This window comes from Stegostoma tigrinum, chromosome 2 (assembly GCF_030684315.1).
Source record: "Stegostoma tigrinum isolate sSteTig4 chromosome 2, sSteTig4.hap1, whole genome shotgun sequence".
Classification (NCBI taxonomy): Eukaryota; Metazoa; Chordata; class Chondrichthyes; order Orectolobiformes; family Stegostomatidae; genus Stegostoma; species Stegostoma tigrinum.
Window position 1 is genome coordinate 126,910,052 of NC_081355.1, and position 19,695 is coordinate 126,929,746.

The window sequence follows — 19,695 nt, forward strand, 5'->3', positions numbered from 1 at the left end:
CACTTCGGGAAGAAAGTGGAGGCATTAGAAATGGTTCATGAAAGTTGTGTCACAGATGAGGGTTTCCATTTGCGTGGGAAGATTAGACTCTTCTGCTTGTAAAAAGAAGATTAAGAGATTTGATAGAAATATTCAAAATCATGGATCCAGTCAGAGTAGATGGAAAGGAAATGTTCTCATTGGTGGAAGAATCAGGAACTATAGAGTGCAGACTTAAAGTAAGTGGCAAAAGGAGGAATGGCACCATGAAGAGCACTTGTTTTCACCACTCAGCATGTGATAGGAATCTGAAGTGCACTACTAGAGAATTGATGGAGACAGAGTCAATTGAAGCTTTTTATAAGAGAATTAAGTCATTATCTGAAAAGGAAAGATTCGCAGAGCTACAGTGAAAGGATAGCAATCCCGAGCAAAACTGAAATCTAAAGGAATCAGGGTTTAAACTCTCTGCTGGTTGAGTCATACCTGGCATGTGAAAAGATGGTTGTGGTTATTGGAGGTCAGTCACCTGAGTTGAGGGATACCACTGCAGGAGTTTCCTAGGGTAGTGTCCTCAGTCCAACCATCTTCAGCTGCTTCATCGATGACCTCCATCAATCATAAGGCCAGAAATGGTAATGTTCACCAATGATTTCACAATGTTCATCATTCATGACTCCTCAAATACTGAAGCAGTCCATATTTACATGCAACAAGATCTAGACAAAATCCAGGCTAGGGCTGGCGAGTAACACGTGTGCCATATAAATGTCAGGCAATGACATCTCAATAAAAGACAGTCTAAACCACCGCCCCTTGATATTCAATAGCTAAGAATACTACAGCAACTAACTCACCACCTGATTCCCCAAATCCTGTCCAACATTTACAAAGCACAAGTCAGGAGAGTAATGGAATACTTGCCACATTCCTGGATGAGTGCAGCTGCAACATCTCGGCAGCATCCAGGACAAAGCAGCCCACTTGATTAACACCACGTCCTCACCACCAACACTGAGTAGCCGCAGTGGGTTTGATCTACATAGTACGCTGGAGAAATTTCACCCCACAGATCCCTTGGAAGCACCTTCCAAACCCACAGTCATTTCCATTTAGAAGGACATGGACAGCAGATAAATGGGAACACCACCAACTACAAGTTGTCCTCTAAGTTATTTACTATTCAGACTTGGAAATATATCTCCATTCTTTCACTGTCTGAGTCTAAATCCTGGAATTCTACAGCACGTGGATTGCAGCGGTTCAAGAATAGCAACTTGCTACCATGACCTCAAGGGCACTAGAGAGGGACAATAAATGCTGACCAATCAGCAATACCCATGTCCCCCAAGGTGATTGCTCTTCTTCTATGCTGTAACAATTCTTTGAATCCAAATTTAACAATAAACTACTTAAGATATTGTGCTGACTGTTTATCTGTTTTGTCATTTTAAACTTGGAAAGCATTACACCATGCTAAACCAGCTTTATTGCTCATTCTTAATTGCCCAGAGGGCAGCTGAAACTCAGCCAGATCATTGTGGCTCTGAAGTCACATTAAGTCCAGACCTGATAAAAATGGTAGAGATAACAAGGTGTAGAGCTGGATGAACACAGCAGGCCAGGCAGCATCAGAAGAGCAGGAAGGCTGGGGTTTCAGGCCTAGACTCCTTTTCAAAAATGGTAGATTTCTTTCCCTAAAGGACAATGCACCTATCAGGATTTTACAACAATTATTACATGGTGGGCTTTAGGCTAGTATTTTACTCCAGACTTTTCTTGAATTCTGATTTCATCATCTGCAATGAAAGAATTTGAATCCTGTCAATGATTTATACAACAAATTAGTTTTGTTTCACTTTTTAGTGTGTGTAAACTTTTATCTGCCTTTTTAATGCAGGTGCAAAATGGAAATGAAATGATGAGGCCCTTCTCACAGTCTCTGGTCAGTCAGGCAACTACAGTCTCAACAGCTTCTGCTGGTGACCTACATCTTGGAAAGTCTTCCATTGCTGAGAATAATTTACATGCTGCCCACAAGTCAGCAGCAACCTCTGCTCTTCCTTCCCACAGCTCACTAGTCAATGCTGATATTTCAAGTACGAGTGTGCTTCCCTCCGAACACATGCTGCCATCGCTGGAAAAATCCTGCAGATTCAGTGACGTATTCAAAGAGGGTGATGACTACAGAAATGGCGAGACAAAAGAGGTACTGCAACAGAGCAGCATGTATAATTGTAGCTTTGCAGAAATCGATCACCACGTACCAACTGGGAGGTGTATGGATAATCATGAAACTCCAGAAAGGGACAGTGGAGAGCAGTTCAATCCAGAAATCTTCCCACAGGAAGCTGATAGGAAAATAGTTATGAAATCAGAAAACATACATGAGAGTTGGGAAGATGAAGAGAAAAGCTTTGTTGACATTGTGGAAGTGGAACATGACATGAAGAACAAGCAAGCTATTTCAGGTAAATTGTTCTCAGTTCTTTATTTACATTGAAATTTGTTGTAAAGATTGGTGACTTGAACTGTCGATTGAGTGCATAATTGCTGGCCTAAGAATTGAACATAAATTCTAAGAATGTCACATTTTGCCTGAATGTGCACATGCTTAGGTCTTAATCAGAAGCACTTGTAGTAGGTAGAAGAAGTAAAAATAATTCTAGGAGGGCTTGATTATCTTTAACCAACATCTTTAGTTTACAGACCTAACAATACCACGCATGTCACTGAATTTATGCATGTACTGAGAAGGCTTTGCCATAAAATATCATTTACATCAGATAGAAAGATATATCTGTGCAACTGCTCTTTGCCAATGCTAATGCTCCCAGAGCCTTCTCCTGTCCTGTTTTAACTCCTGAATATCCTTCCATTCTTTCCTCCATCATGTACTGCTCTAGCTTTACCTAGCTGCCTATTACTTCAACTACTGGTCAAGTTTCACCTTTTAATGCTCTTGACATAAAGCATTTTAAAAAAATTCTTATATGCTGATGTTATATGTAACAACACAGTCTCTCCACTACCTAGTATTATTCAAAATATCAATATTATCAGCAGTTTTCGGTCTAAAGTAAAAGACATATTCTGCACACAGGATATATCCACATAATTTCTTTGCTTTGTTTAGTTAAGATCCTGTCTTGCATACCTTGATGCGCAGGGCACCCTGAGACTTGCCATCTTGTACAAAAAGAACTTCTTCATGTCACCATCTGGACCTTATCCAGTATGAAACTGGCCTATCAACTCTCTGTTATAATCTGCCATATCACTCCTAGATAGGTTAGATGCCTAATGACAAAATGGGGCAACTTTGTAGACTACCATCTCCTTCATCAACAGCAAGCGCTACAGTACATTTATATTGCATTTTCAACATTGTAAAAGGGCACTGGAACATTACCAAGCCAGATTTGACATTGAGCCACATAAGATTTTAAGACCTAAAGGTAACTAATGTAGTTCAGCAAAGTAAGCGGTGGTCAGTGAACAGGACTTGGTGCAAGTTAGAACACAGGTGGCAGAATTTTGAGTGGCCCTCAGTTACTGGAGGATGGAATGTGTGAGGTGGGCTTCGAGTCCAGCAGGATGGTTAGGCATCAAGATAACAAATCCATAGATAAGGGTTTCATCAGCAAATGAGCTGAAGCAGAGTCAGGTGATGTTACCAGAGGGAGATAGGAAGTTATGGTGGCATTGCAGATACATGTTTGAAGGTGTATCAGTATGATACCAGGTTTGTGAACAGTCTGATTCCCTCTCAAGGAGTTGACGGAAAGTGGATGGACCCCTTCACAAGGGAACAGAGTTCATGCTCGGGCACCCCAAAAAAATGTCTTTATTCTTCCTGTATTCAATTGACAAAAATTTCTGCTGTCAGAACTGAATGTCAAATTCAGTTCCAAGACGAGGAGGTGCTGTGAGACATAGTGGCCAGGTAGACCTGGCTGCCGTCAGCTCGTATGTGAAAATGAAGGCAACCATTTACAGATGATGCTGCTGAAGGATGGCATGTAGATGAGAAATAGGAGGGAAAATTGGTCTGTGGGGACACTAAAGCAAAAGGAATGGGGACTGAAGTTGTTGTAGGTGATAACTTATCTGGCTAAAGCTAGACAGGTATTGAATGAAGCAACAGCAATCCGATCTAGCTGGACAGCAGTGGACAGGCATTAGAGGATGCCACAGTGATTAATCATGTTTGAAAATGCAGACAAGGAGAGAAGTCTCACGTTTCCTGAACCCACTGACCTGCATTTCTATCAGTGCTGACTCAGTGACCAGACTTTTAGAAGGCCTTAGGCAATAGGCTGAGAAGTGGGATAACATCAAGGCCATGCCATTTTGTCAGCAGTAGGATAGCTATCAGATTGACTGTCCACACAGGAGCCCTGTAAACCTACCTGCGTGGCTACTTGTCAGTCACCTCAAGCCTCATATGCATGGGATGAACAAGTCTATTAACTGAAACCTGCCAGTCTCCAAGCAGGCTATAGATAACAAAGTGTGAAGCTGGATGAACACAGCAGGCCAAGCAGCATCTCAGAAGCACAAAAGCTGACGTTTCAGGCCAAGACCCTTCATCAGAGAGGGGGATGGGGAGAGGGAACTGGAATAAATAGGGAGAAAAGGGGAGGCGGAACAAAGATGGATAGAGGCAAAGATAGGTGGAGAGGACCCCACCACACAAGACATTTTTCCATCCCCACCCTTGTCTGCCTTCCGGAGAGCCCACTCTCTCCGTGACTCCCTTGTCTGCTCCACACTCCCCTCCAACCCCACCCACCCGGCACCTTCCCCTGCAACCGCAGGAAGTGCTACACTTGCCCCCACACCACCTCCCTCACCCCTATCCCAGGCCCCAAGATGACTTTCCATATTAAGCAGATGTTCACCTGCACATCTGCCAATGCAGTATACTGTATCCAGTGTACCCGGTGTGGCTACCTCTACATTGGGGAAACCAAGCGGAGGCTTGGGGACCGCATTGCTGAACACCGCTGCTCAGTTCACAATAAACAACTGCACCTCCCTGTCACAAACCATTTTAACTCCCCCTCCCATTCCTTAGATGACATGTCCAGCATGGGCCTCCTGCAGTGCCACAATGATGCCACCTGAAGGTTGCAGGAACAGCAACTCATATTCCGCTTAGGAACCCTGCAGCCCAATGGTATCAATGTGGACTTCACAAGCTTCAAAATCTCCCCCTCCCCCACTGCAACCCAAAACTAGCCCAGTTCGTCCTCTCCCCCCACTGCATCCTAAAACCGGCCCAGCTCGTCCCCGCCTCCCTAACCTGTTCTTCCTCTCACCCATCCCCTCCTCCCACCTCAAGCCGCACCTCCATTTCCCACCTACTAACCTCATCCCACCCCCTTGATCTGTCCATCCTCCCCGGAATGACCTATCCCCTCCCCACCTATACTTTCCTCTCCATCTATCTTCTCCTCTATCCGTCTTCGGTCCGCCTCCCCCTCTCTCACTATTTATTTCAGAACCCTCTCTCCATCCCCCTCTCTGATGAAGGGTCTTGGCCTGAAACGTCAGCTTTTGTGCTCCTGAGATGCTGCTTGGCCTGCTGTGTTCATCCAGCTTCACACTTTGTTATCTTGGGAATTGCAGATGCTGGAGGATCCATTATTTCCAAGCAGGCTGTGTTAGGGCTTTCCTTTCTGGACACTCTGCAGCTAATGGCATCAGTGGCTACCCTGCATTAGCACTGCTTGGGTAACATAAACCACAAGCTGTCTCCCTGGATTGCTGGAGTCTGCCTGCCTGACCCCAGTATCTCCCCAAACCCAATTACCCTACTTCATACCTGCCCAGAGGTTGAGGAGCTCACTGCCCTCTCACCCACATCTGCAACCTCAATAATAGCCACCAGTAGGCAACTGAAGGAGGGTCATCTCCTGCTTTTAACCCTGATAGCAGGTCCCCTGGCATCATTTGAAAAATTAAATCCAATATGACTGGAGTTGTCTTCTCACTAAAGTTCTGCAATCTCAGTGTCAACTACAGGTTGATACAAAATGCGTATGAATGGAATTATAAAAATGTACATGAAATGGTTTATGCAGGATGTGGGAAAAATTTGCATTGATGAATGAATAACGCCATGTTAGGAGTGACTAAGATGTCTTGTAGATTTTTGAGAGACTGAATAAAATGGACCTATAGACCCAGGAGTTTAGAAGGAGAAGCATTTAAGATTTTAAGAGTAGTTTGAAAAGTCGATGCTGAGGTGCTTGCTCGTCTGGCTGAGAGTCTAGATCTGGGAGAGATTGAGGTCTGCCATTTAGGATCAAGATGAGATTAATGTTCCTCTCAGCAGGGTTATGAGTCTTTTGAATCTCCTTTCATATAGGGCTATTGCTGTTCACTCATTGAATATATTCAGAGTTGAGGTTGGTGGAATTTTGTCATCAAGGGATCTGGGGATTGGGTAGAATAGTAGGGTTGAAGATCAGAGATGATCTTCCTGAATAACCAGCAAGCATAAGGTACCAAAAGACCTAATCCTGTTCCTGATTTTTTTATTTGCTAATGTAAATGTAAAAGGTGGTTTCCTCTGTGGTTGACTTGATTTTGCTTATGTATGAGTGCTTGATATGGCCATTGGGCACTGATGTTCCAATCCCCCCTCTCAGACACACAGTTTTCTGCCAAAACAAAGGATTCTCAAAAAATGCTTTGGGCATATCTTCACTGCTTGTTACATTGACAGCTTTTGTGCTAATAAATCACTGTGCTGTGAACAGTGAATCTACTACAAACAGGCAATTAAACCCAAGGCTGCTCATGCACAACTGTTAGCTCAAGGAACCATATGGTTAGAGAGAGGTGGTGATTGCATGGAATCTGCAACCAAAATACATTATGGCTCCTATTAAACAGACAAACTCCACACGCACATTCTCCATGCACATAATGTTTACAAAAAGTCTGGTTCGTGCTGATACAGGCAGAAAACATCTTTTCTGCAAAAACCAGTACCATAAATGTTTGTTTGACACAATATTTTGCAGTGACTATGTAGATATTGTGTTGAAGTGAGAGGCAATGAGAAACTTGATGAAAATGAAGTTTCTTACTTTTGTTTTGTAAATATGTCAGAATATTTGTTTGTGCTTGCATGTCTGGCAGAAGTATTCTTAAAAACAGGTTAAAATTTAAAAGCAAGTTGATAATCTGTAAATCTCTTAATCTGACAAATGTGTGAAAGATTTTTGTATGTTATTTGTGATCATACTGACATGACACTGTTCTTGTTGAATAGAGTGCGTGGAACATACTGCTGAAATGAAAACAAATTCAGCAGCAACATTCACTGCATCACAGGTTTCTACTGTAACATCCTCCAGACTTCCACATCGGCAGCCAGCCACACAAATAGAAAGTAAGGTGCCTTATGATCATCAGTTGGAGCTAAGTACCAAAACTGGCAGAACTGAAATAAGTGAAGAGGTCCCGGAGTTCTCTACTGGAAAAGCAATGTCTATTAAAGAAAGGTAATGATGCATTACTAGTGCAATATTTTTAAAAGAATAAAGCAGTCTAGATTTGTTATCTGACCGCGTGCTGAGTTTCAAAATGCTGCTAATCTCCAAATGGAAATATAAATGTGAAATATTTATATTTACTGGTAAATGTTTTTGATGTAGTGCCTTAATGCATGCATGCTCATTCTTGTCCTTTGTTCTAGTTTCTTAATGGCATTGCTACCTGTGAGGTAATGTACAGATAACTTCGTGGTTGAGGTTCATTTTTAAAGTAATCATGTTCAAATATTTTGCTGGAGATAAATTATGCACTAAATTGATGTTGCTTAGTTTAATGTAAGAGTCAGTCGTATAGTTCAGTTTTACTTGTAACAATCTACTAAAGTATTAACACTGGAGAATTGTAGCAAACTATTTTTATTTATTGCACTAACAAGAATCCCTTTTGCTTTATCACAGTGTTAAATATTTTACAAAATTCAGCATCTATATTCAAATGCTTTCTGTAGCTAGAAGTATTTAGAGGTTAAAATACTGTTTTCAAAACAGTATAAGTTTTTTATTAAAAATCATTGCAGTAGTCTTGACAGTAGGAGTGTTGCAGGCATCTTGTGTCCTGTGCATAATATGACCAGATCATCGGTTAAGTTTTCAACCACTGAACATGTTCTCTACTTTAGAGGTGAAGACCCTTTGTCAGAACATATTGCTGACATAGATTTTGAGCCATTGATGTAAGTCTGTATTTTCTTAGTGCTGACAAACCCAGTGTATTTTGCTGGATTTTTGTACTTAAATTTTAGGTCATCTTCATTTTCCTCCATTTTCAGTGTTTTATTTTTGCATGTCTCTGCCTGATTCTTTTTCCTTTAATTATGTATGCTTCTAAATCACTGAAGTTTGTCTGAACAAATAAATAAGTCAGTCATTAAGCCAACAGGTTCCTCTGGTGAGTGACATATCTGTTAATTTTCGTACCTCATATTTTCTTCCAGCCTTTGAAGATTTGTTTATCTCTCGATATTATGTTTTGATGAAGAGTAAATGCTTGAAATCCTTATCAATACTGACTTAACCATTATGTACTTGCACTATTTTCTGTTTTTATTTCAGATTTCCATAATTTTATTTTTAAAATTACTTTTACTTCCACTGTGGTTAATATCCAGGTTAGCAATTTGGAGTGCAGCTGTTTTGTAAATGTAGATGCTGTTTTTTTTGTTTGAGAGCTGCAAAAGGTTCAGTGCATTAAAAGCTTGAATTATTTTCATAAATATTTATTTTAAATGTGACCTTTCAGTGATTGCTTTTGAGTTAATGCGAGCAAGCACCAATTTCTGATGCAAGTCATTTGTGAAATCTTGGCAATCTTCCAATAGTACAGCATAAATGATTGCTTGCTGAATCTGTTCACTATATTTGGTAATTGATTTCTCAAATCCATAATCGGGTCTTAAATTTCTCTGTCTATAAGCATTCTTCATCACTCTGTTACTTCGCAAATAGTTTCTACACTTCTCAGATCCTTCACTTCATTTGATTAGGAATGTATATTGATTTGTTTTAAATTGACAATGTGTATCGTGTAAAGCGTAATATTGAAGTATTTGGTTCGATTTAACCAAAGTTTTATATTTATATGTGAAGAGTAGTTACTGAATACCAGTTTATCATGTCTTAGAAACAGGTAGTATAGATGGAAAAAATTCAGTTATTTTGAGACTTTAAAAAGTAGTTAATCCATCAATGTTGAATTGTATTTAATGTACAGTTTTTCTGTTGATGATCAATGAGTGGACCTGAACAGGTTATTGAGCATGGCGATTTGAGCAATTTGGAAGACTTAAGTATCAGAATTACCAGGTTTGGAAAAATCTTCCTTGTCAATGAGTTGCCAATTTGAGATATACACTCCCGGCGAAGCAATTTTTTAAAAATAATGGAATAATTATTCTTAACTTCGACTTCCCTAGTGACTAAGTTAATTTATTCATTGAGGAACTGAGCCAGTGGGCACAGAATATTATAATAAACAACACAATTACCCTTTCAGCAAAATACTGGTATACCAAGCTAATCAACCTGAAATGCTCTGAGAAGGAATAGTGTTGAGATTCATTCCTGAGTGTAGTAAATAATTCTTAGAATTCTAAAACACTAAATTTTTAACTATTTTTCACACTCTTCCTTTCTGTCTGTTTATTTTGTCTTTTTCTCTCCTGCGCTCTTTATTTTGTTTTTGACCCTGACGTGACTCTAATTCATCCACTATAATTCACAAACACTAGGATGCAGAATGGGGTTCTGTTGTGCTCACATAACCTATTACCTTTGCCATCCCCTTCTTGGCTCACATTTCCCGAATGTTGAGGTGTAAATTATGTGCAATCTGAACAGTGCAGGGAAAAAAGTCTAGCAGTTCATAGAATTATTGAATGGTTAGAGCACAGAAGGAGGCCATTCAGTCCATCATGACTGTGGATGTTCTTTACAAGAGCAACTCAGCTGGTCCCATTACCCCACCCTTTCCCTTGCAATCCTGCAATTATTTGCTCTTCAGGTGGTTACCAATTCCTATTCAAAAGCTCTCAATTGTGCCTTTCTGTCCTGTACTTTCAGGTTATGCATCCCACAGCGTAACCACTTGCTGTATAAGTCACGTTACTGTCTCACATTGATGGTTGCCGAAAGAATCCATGCCCTCCAGCTCCCAGCCCTTCAGCCAACATGACTGGTCTGCCTCCTATCTATTCAGCTGGACCTCACATTATTTTGAACACCTTTTATTAAATCACCACTCAACCACTTTTCTGTACAGGAATAGCTCCATCTATCCATGTTGCAGAAGTATTCAAATCCTGAAACCATTATGAAGAATTTTTGTGCAACCTCTGTGAAGCTGTCATATGCTCTAAAGTGTAGTGCCAAGACTTGGATGTGCAATAAGATGCCTGCTCCAACAATATTTCACCCATTATTATCTAAATTGTTCTCAAATACTTTTTCTGTTTATTGATATCATGGTGCAAACTTAGAAAACTCAGCTTCTTTTTGATGGTAAAAATACAATTGTATATGTTTGACAGGTCTCATTTTTCAAATAAATAGACCCTTTGCTGTTTATGCAGCTGTGAATATTTAATAGATCAAGGTTTTTTTCTCTCCTGTAAGAGTTGCCCTTGCAGGCTTGTTATTTTTCTTTGTGAGGCTTCGTGCTGCTTTGGTATCAAGGCATGATTAATGTTCCAGTTTAAAATTCTGAATACCAAAATAATTAATGACCAAGCATCTGGTGCACAATATTAGTTAGCATGGGTTTTTTTTAAAGAAATCTGAAAATAGATAATTTCTTTATTACCAGGTAGAAGTAGATTACTCATGTAAGGTATTGAGGCTGTGAAATCCTAAATTTAATTTGTTCATTGAAAAAAACAATGATCATCCAAACCATTGCTTTGGTTTTCTATCAATTCTATACAAAATATATTGAAGTAGTAAGATTACTGAAATGCCCAAATGTGGCTTAATAAAGTTTTTTGTTCAGAAAGTCAAGAGATGTTATCCAAATAAAAAGATTCCAATTTATAGACCGGAGACAAGAAATACATTTGTGCAATGGCACAATACCACAACACAGATTTGCATCAGCACAGTTGGGCAGGCCTTGATGACAGTAAAGGACATCACATGGGTGCATTTGCAGTGATAGGCAAATCTAAACCTGTTCTCTCATAGAAATGTCATAACACAAGAGTCATGAATCTTCTGAACTATTCTACATTCATAATTGAATATCTTACCGTCCAGCCAATGTAATTTATCTCTATTCGTGGCGATTGTGCTCATTAAATGTGATTGTGTGACTCATGCCAGGATCCTTTTTCCCAGGATGGCTTTGCTGAAGAGAAGTGGAGAAGAAGACTGGAGGAACAGAATTAACAAGAAGCAGGATAATGGCAAAATGACCAGAATCAGTCGCTCTACCCAATTTCAAGAAACAGAGCATTCTTACATCAAAAAGGTAATGCTGTATATGTAATGCTTCTAACTGAGTAAACAGCAAAAGCATATACCCTTCTTTTGGTTTGTGACTTTGGAATTTAAGGATGGAATGTCATTGATCGTGGATGTGTCTACATAAAACATAGTGGTTTTCGAAGTTGTACAGAATGGTTAGTAACACAATACAAAGAATCTAGGACTTGAAAATCATAAATGACTTGCATTGGCCATCCTCAGGATGTCCTAAAGCACCTTAAAGTCATTTTAGGCACTTTTGACAAATTGCAAAGGATTAGTGTATGAGTCACAGAGGGTTAGTATGCAGGCACAGCAAGTAAATAGAAAAACTATTAGAATGTTATTGTTTGTTGAGAGGGGAATTGAATACAGAAGTAAGGTGGTTATGATTCCACTCTGCAGGGCATTATTAAGACCACATCTGGAGCGCTATGTACAGTATTGATCTCCTTATAGAAGGAAAGATGCTAATACTTTGGAAGCAGTTCAGGTAATGTTCATTAGACCAATAGCTGAAATGGCAGTTTGTCTTCTGCAAAATGGTTAAACAGGCTATGCTTTTATCCATTGGAATTTAAAGGAGTATTAGGTGACTTGATTCAAACGTATAAGATCCTGAGGGATCTTGACAGGGACAATGTGGAAAAGATGTTTCCTCTTGTGGGAGATTATAGAACTAAAGTTCACTATTTAAAAATAAAGTCTTAGCATTTTAAGACCAAAATCATTTCCCGCAGAAGGTCAGGTATCCTTGGAGTGCTCCAAAAGGGTATGGAAATAGACTCTTCGAATCTTTTTAAGGCTGAGGTAGATAGATTCTTGGTTTTCCATGGAATAAGACGTCATTAGGAGTATGCGTGAATGTGGAGTAGTCAGATCAGCTTATTAAATGGCAATAGAGGCTCAAAGGGTCAGGTTGCCTACTCCTGCTTCTAATTTGTATTTTTGTATGATGTGTAGGAATAACTCCCATTCTCTTATTCAGCATAATGCCAAGGGACCATTGCATCCACCTGAGAGAGCAGATGGAACCCCTGTAAACTTCCAACTAGCTGCCTGTCTCTGCAGCAGCAAGCGCTCTTCCAATCTTTACTTATAACCCTGACCCATATATTTGTCTCTTGCTACAGATCTGTGAGAAAACTAAACTTCTGTAAGAAATCTACACTTATACAGTCTTTCCTCTTCAGCCTCTCTGCATCTAGGGGGCAGTAACACAATAGCAATATTACCGATTTGGTCGTCCAGAAATCTGGACTAATGCTCCAGAGACATAAGATCAAATCCCACCTCAGTAATTAAGAAAATTTCATAGAGTCATATGGCACAGAAACAGACCCATCGGTCCAACTCACCCATTTCGACCAAGTTTCCCAAACTAAACTAGTCCCATTTACCTGCATTTGACCCATATCCTTCTAAACCTTTCCTATTCCTGTACCTATCCAAATATCTTTTAAATATTCTAACTGTACCTGTTTCTGCCACTTCCTCCAGCAGTTCATTCCACATATGAACCACACTCTGTGTGAAGAAGTTGCTCCTCAGATCCCTTTCAATTTTTTCTCCTCTCACCTCGAAAATGTGCCCCCTAGTTTAGAACTCCCCTACCCCAGGGAATGGACCTTTGCTATTCACCTTAGCTATACCCCTCATGATTTTATAAACCTCTATAAGCTCGCTCCTCAACCTCCTCATGCTCCAGTGAGAAAATGTCCCAGCCAATCCAGCCTCTCCCTATAACTCAAATGTTCCAGTCCCGGTAACATCGTGGTAAATCTTTACCACACCCTTTCCAATTCAATAACATCCTCCCCATAGCAGGGTGATCAGAATGCTACATAATACACAAGGAGATAATAAGTGAATCTGAAATAAAATGCTTGTCTTATTAATAATGAGCATGAAAATGCCTGATTATTGTAGAAACCCTTTCTGCTATGCCAGTATGTTTCCAGTGATAAAATCCTCCACCTTTTCCTGGTCTGACCAAAGTGTAACTCCATATACACGCCAATGTCACTGACTCTTTGTTCCCCTCTGAAATGGCCAAGTATGCCACTCAGCTGTTTCAAAACACTACATAGGAGCTTGCTCCACCATCTTAGGTCACGGCTCATCAACTGCCTTTATGCAATATGCAGTGATATCCCTTGATGTTATCAGTAAATAGGTATCCATCAGTTTCTGTCTTGAACTTGCTCAACGACTGAACTTCCACAGCCCTCTGAGGAAGTGAATTCCAAAGATTCACCACCCTCTGAATGCAGAAGCTCCTCTTTATCTCCGTCCCAAATCTGAAACTGTGCCCCTTGGCTCTGAACCTAACAGCCAGGTGAAACCTCTTTTCTGCATATGTTCTCTCTAACCCTTTAAAAATGTTGTAGGTTCCTGAGAGATCACCTCTCATTCTTCCAAACTCCACATTACACAGGCTCAGTCTCATCAATTGTTCTTTGTAGGACAGTACCACCATCCCAGGAATCAGTCTGGTGAATCTTTATTGCATTCTGGCTGTGGCACATATGTATTTACTTGGGCATTGGGACCAGATATGTATAAGACCAGTGTTCTATACATTTGAAGCAAGACTCATTTCGTCTTGTCCTCAAATCTTCCTGCAATAAAGGCTAATATACCATCTGCCAGACAAATTGTTTACTGAACCCCTTTTATTATTAATTATTGAACTTGGGTGAATTACTGAACCAGGTGGTTTCTACAACATTCAATAATGGCCACATGGCTGCGTTAGACTAGCTTATTTTAATTTCTTTTTTGGATGTTGAATTCAAGTTTAGCCAGCTGCCGTGGTTGGATTCCAACCTACGTCCCTAGATCATTAGCCCTGGGTTCTGGATTACTACCCAGTGATATTATCACAATGTATGCTAGCTTTCAATGGCTAATGAAAAAGGAAATCCTAGATCCTTTTTGAGATGAATAAAAATGTTGAATAAGAATCAACAAAAACAGACTACTCTCCATTGAACAATGGTGTATACTGCCCAACTAATCCTTCGAAGTCCTTGTTACTGGGGGCTGTGTCCAAATTGGGAGAGTGACCCCACAGACTAATCAAGCATGTTTTGGATAAACCACCACAAGCTACCTGTAATCAGCCACTCATTAATAGATCTCACAGATAATCTAAGACTGAAACAATAATTTAAACTTTATTCCATGTAGCAACCAAAATAAATTACATCTCTCAACTCTACTTAGCTATTATCCAATTACTAGTGGAATTTAGCTACCAACAGTGTCTATCTCTGATGTCCAGGGTTTGGTAATTGTACAGTGTTGTTCTTCAAAGTTGTGATGAAGCGTTCTGGTGTTGAACCCTTGTACAATTTCTCATCCTTCAGGTCTATGGTGTAGCATTATTGAAAATCTTTTAGATTCTTTCATCCAAAGTATTGATTTACTGTTCTACTACTCCTCTGTAGCCTGCTTCCTTCTCAGAAATAACTCCTCTGTTCCTTGTTACATTTGGCCTTAACTGTCCGTTTGAAGACCCCAACCTGTCTTGCAATTAACTCCTTAATTTCTTCAGCAGTGCAGTTATTTTCCTTAAAACAGTCAGTTATCAAGTAGGTGTCAAAACTGTTTTGTTCATGTAGCTTCAACTCCTCCTTTTGCCAGGCATGGCTAATTGCTTTCAATCCCATGTATGACAACTTGTCTTTGTCCCTTACCAGCTTATTCCAGACAGAGCTATTGCTGATCCATTCATGTATAACAGTTTATCTTAACTATTCATGGATTGAAAGAATTATTAAAGTTCTGAAGCTTATAATACCACAAGCAGGAAGGTAAAGTTGTCATAATCGCAGAGGACCATAGACCCTTACAGAGAGAGAGCTATGTGGTGGTTGAACCTGAGGATTGCTATGCCTCAGGCAAGGGGAAAGGTTGAGAAAGAGTGGCCTTCATGATGTCCTCAACCATTACGAGAATTCAACCCACACTGCTGACATCAATTTGCATCACAAATCAGCCTTCCAGCAAACTGAGCTAGCCAATCCTCACTAATATAAACATCCTCACCAAATTGTACTTTACGTGTGGAGTCCCAGGACGCCCCCTCCATCCCTGGCTTTGTCCTTTACCTTTGGCAGGAGAGATCCTAGCAGAAGCCTTCCCTCCAAGCTGTGTTCATCTTCCCCGCACAGCAATCAATCTGGGCATGTGGAAGGTATTGAGATAGCTCAGGTAGATGAAAACCACTTGACTTCATCTTCATTAATCTACTTGCCATGTGTGAATTTGTCAATGAGAGTGTTGGTGCGAGTGACAACATCACAGTCCTTATGCAAACCAAATCCTATCGTCATGCTGAGGATGCCTTCCATAGTGTTGTGTGGCACTATTGTCACACTATCTCAGACCAAATCAGAAAAGGGCTAGCAATTTGTAACTGGGCAGTGTGGCCCATCAGCACCAACCACAGCAGCTAGCACATCCTTAGCTTTGCCATTGCCATCAAACAAGGGAACTGACCCTTGGTGCAGTGAGGAGTGGAGGTAGAATGCCAGGAATAGCTGTTCCTGAAAGTTAAATTACAAGATCAATTGCTTGGCACACAGAAGGAGCAGCTTTTACTGAAAGAGCTAAACAGTTCCACAACTAACTGATCAGATCAAAGCTGTGCAGTTCTACTACATCCAGTTGCAAATTGTGATGGAAAATTAAACAACTCCCTGAAGGAGTAGGAGACACCACAAATATCTCCATGCTTAATGATAGGAATCCTAGCACACCAGTGCAAAGGAGAGCACTCGGACATTTGCAGTCATCTTTATCCAGATATGCCAAGTGGATGGTTCATCTCTGACTCACACATGCAAGTCATCAGGAAATTTGATTCATTCCACATATCCAGAAATGACTGAAGATATAAAGGCTATGGGTTCTATCAACATCCAGAAATAGAAGTTCAAGATGTTAGCCAAGATGTTCCAGTGCAGCTACAACAATACAGTATCATCTAGTTAATAATGTGAAATATTGCCCAGATTGAATTTGTAATAGGTAGGTCATGCTTGAAATACCTCAATGAATTCTTTGAAGAGATGACTAAGATAGTGAACAAGGCAATGGCTATAGCTATTGTTTATATGGACTTCCAGAAGGCATATATAGTCCCACATAAGAGACTGTTAACTAAGGTAGAAGCTCATGGAATTGAGGGCAAATTTCTGATGTGGCTGGGAAGTAGTTGGAGTGGCATGTAACCAAGTAGGTACTCAATGGTAGGATGTGACTAGTGATGTCCCTTTGTTAGGGTATCATGTGTTAACATTATTTCTTAACAACTTGGCTATTGACATAGAAAGTCGTATATCCAGATTTGCTGTTGAGACAAAAGTTAGGCAGCATTGTAAACAGTATAGATGATAGCATAAAACAATTCATATTCCGCTTGGGAACCCTGCAGCCCAATGGTATCAATGTGGACTTCACCAGCTTCAAAATCTCCCCTTCCCCCACTGCATCCCAAAACCAGCCCAGTTCGTCCCCTCCCCCCACTGCACCACACAACCAGCCCAGCTCTTCCCCTCCACCCACTGCATCCCAAAATCAGTCCAACCTGTCTCTGCCTCCCTAACCTGTTCTTCCTCTCACCCATCCCTTCCTCCCACCCCAAGCCGCACCTCCATCTCCTACCTACTAACCTCATCCCACCTCCTTGACCTGTCCGTCTTCCCTGGACTGACCTATCACCTCCCTACCTCCCCACCTATACTCTCCTCTCCACCTATCTTCTTTTCTCTCCATCTTCAGTCTGCCTCCCCCTCTCTCCCTATTTATTCCAGAACCCTCACCCCATCCCCCTGTCTGAAGAAGGGTCTAGGCCTGAAACGTCAGCTTTTGTGCTCCTGAGATGCTGCTGGGCCTGCTGTGTTCATTCAGCCTCACATTTTATTATCTTGGATTCTCCAGCATCTGCAGTTCCCATTATCACTCACACATGCCAGGCAATTCCTGGAGGACTAGCATTCCAACCGGAACTCCATTGACAAACACATTGAACTTTACCTAATATACAATCCACTGAGAAACAGAACCGGAAGGGATGCCAACCACCCCAGCAAACCGAGGCGTATAAATAACAAGCGGAACAGAACACCAACACTTCACTGGAGGCACTCTGAAAATGTTACCCAGCAGGGCGTTGGAACGTCTGCAATCAAGCAGTTCAGTGGTTTGGCGAGCAAGTCTGCAACCTCACCATTCATGTCAATCTATATTGTGCTCCTTCCAAGGCCAACCTACCTTTCCTAAGGTGTGCTACCAGATTTGCTCACAGTACTCAAAGAGCAGCCTAACCAGGGCTTTGTATAACTGCAGCATTCCTTCTGCTTCCTGGCTGTCCAGTCCTCTAGATATAATAGCCAGCACTCCATTAAGTTTTCTTGACTACTTTCTGCACCTGTTTGTGACATTTTGAAGATCTAAGCACACAACAATCCCTGTCTCTTTGGACATCCAGCGTCCTTACCTTCATGCCACCTAGACTGTACCCTGATCTATTGTTTTTCAGTCCAAAATGAATAACCTCACAATGCCAAAATCCATCTGCCACAGTTTTTGCCCATTCACCTGGTCTATCAATATTCCTCGGTAGTTGTCTTTGTTTAGCGTGTGCTATTATGGATGTGATGACCCAGTCAAATTCATGTCCTCCTTTGACCATGTGTGTTGAGACCAGTGAGAATTGGTCCTGTCTCTTGGTGGCTAGTTGGTGTTCATATATCCTTATTGCCAGTTTTCTTACGGTTTGGACTGTGTAATGCTTCTCATGGTCCAGCAACCACTCCAACACCCAATAACAGAGCTGCATGAGGACATTAATCAAACAGACCACAACACATTGCAGCAACCCAGAATTGCACAAAGCAGAACAGGAGCACTTGTACGGAGTTTTTAAAAGGAATGGTTACCCAAAAAGCACAACCTGCCATTACCTCCATGACAGACCACAACAAGAAGACCAAATGCAGCCACATGCACTAGGCACCCTACTGTACGTCACAGACACATCTGAGATGATCAAAAGACTAATCAGACCCCCAGGTGTCAGGGCAGCCCACAAACCAACAACCACCCAGTAACAGCTAGTGATGAACGTAAAGGACCCCATACCCACAACCAGTAAAACTATAACATAGTCCTTGCATGCTATTTTGTATATTATGAGAAACATTACATAGGCCAAACTGGAAGAAAACTGACTAAGGTTACACAAACACCAACTAGCTAATAAGGGACATGACCAATTCTCACTGGTCTCAACACATATGGACAAAAGAGGACACAAACTCAATTGTGACAACACATCCATAATAGCACAAGCCAGGCAGAGATGTGCCAAGAAATTCCTTGAGGCCTGGCATTCCAACTAGAACTCTGTCAACAAATGCATTGAACTGGACCCAATTTACAAATCAGTGAGAAACAGAACCGGAAGTAATGCCAAACACCCCAGCAAACCGAGGTGTATAAACGACAAGTAGGGCAAAACACCAGTGCTTCACCTGAGGCGCACTTACAATATTACCTGGCAAGGTGACCAAACTTCTGCATTTAAACACACCAGCTCAGCGAGCAAGTCTACAACCTCATCCACAACCCGAGCTACAAATCATCTCAAAACCTTTTTACCAGAATGGTACCTGGACTTCAGGATACAGGTTTGTGACGACAGATTAGACGATTTAGGCCTATTTTCTTTATAATTTTAGTTAGGGGATGATCTGATAAAAGTCTTCAAGACAGCCCATGACACTTCCAAGCAGTGAATTCCATTCTCTCACTGCTCACTGTGTGAAAAAATGTTTTGCGCATATCATCCTTGCTTATTTTGCTGCCTTGTTCTTTTTGCAGGTGAGAACAGTTTCTCCCTATTTCCTCTATCCAGCCTGCTCATGATATTTCCTACCAAATGTCTTCTCTGCCTCTTTCGCTCCAAGGAGAATAGTCTCACCTTCTTCCATCTAACTTCATAACTAAATTTGTTCTTCCCTGGAATCTTTCTGTTTAATCGCTTCTGAATTCTCTGTAATATGTTCAGTCTTCCTACAATGTACCACCCAGACATGTACACGGTACTCCAGCTGAAGTCTAAACAGGTGTTTTATACAAAATAACCTCCTTGCTCCTCTACTCTATACCCCTATAA

The 19,695-nt window shown here is 41.0% G+C and overlaps 1 protein-coding gene across 4 annotated transcripts in view; it reads left to right on the top strand.

The window, feature by feature from the left end:
* The window catches only part of svila (supervillin a), a 203,345-nt gene that overhangs the window by 113,186 nt on the left and 70,464 nt on the right, over positions 1-19,695 (top strand). For 3 of the 4 annotated variants that reach the window (XM_048522082.2, XM_048522099.2, XM_048522091.2), the window contains 3 exons: positions 1,880-2,450; positions 7,268-7,499; positions 11,379-11,511. In XM_048522082.2, the coding sequence (XP_048378039.1) occupies positions 1,880-2,450; positions 7,268-7,499; positions 11,379-11,511 (936 nt within the window). Of the gene's footprint in view, positions 1-1,879; positions 2,451-7,267; positions 7,500-8,170; positions 8,225-11,378; positions 11,512-19,695 lie in introns of all 4 variants that reach the window. The other variant, XM_059639188.1, reaches the window with a different exon arrangement.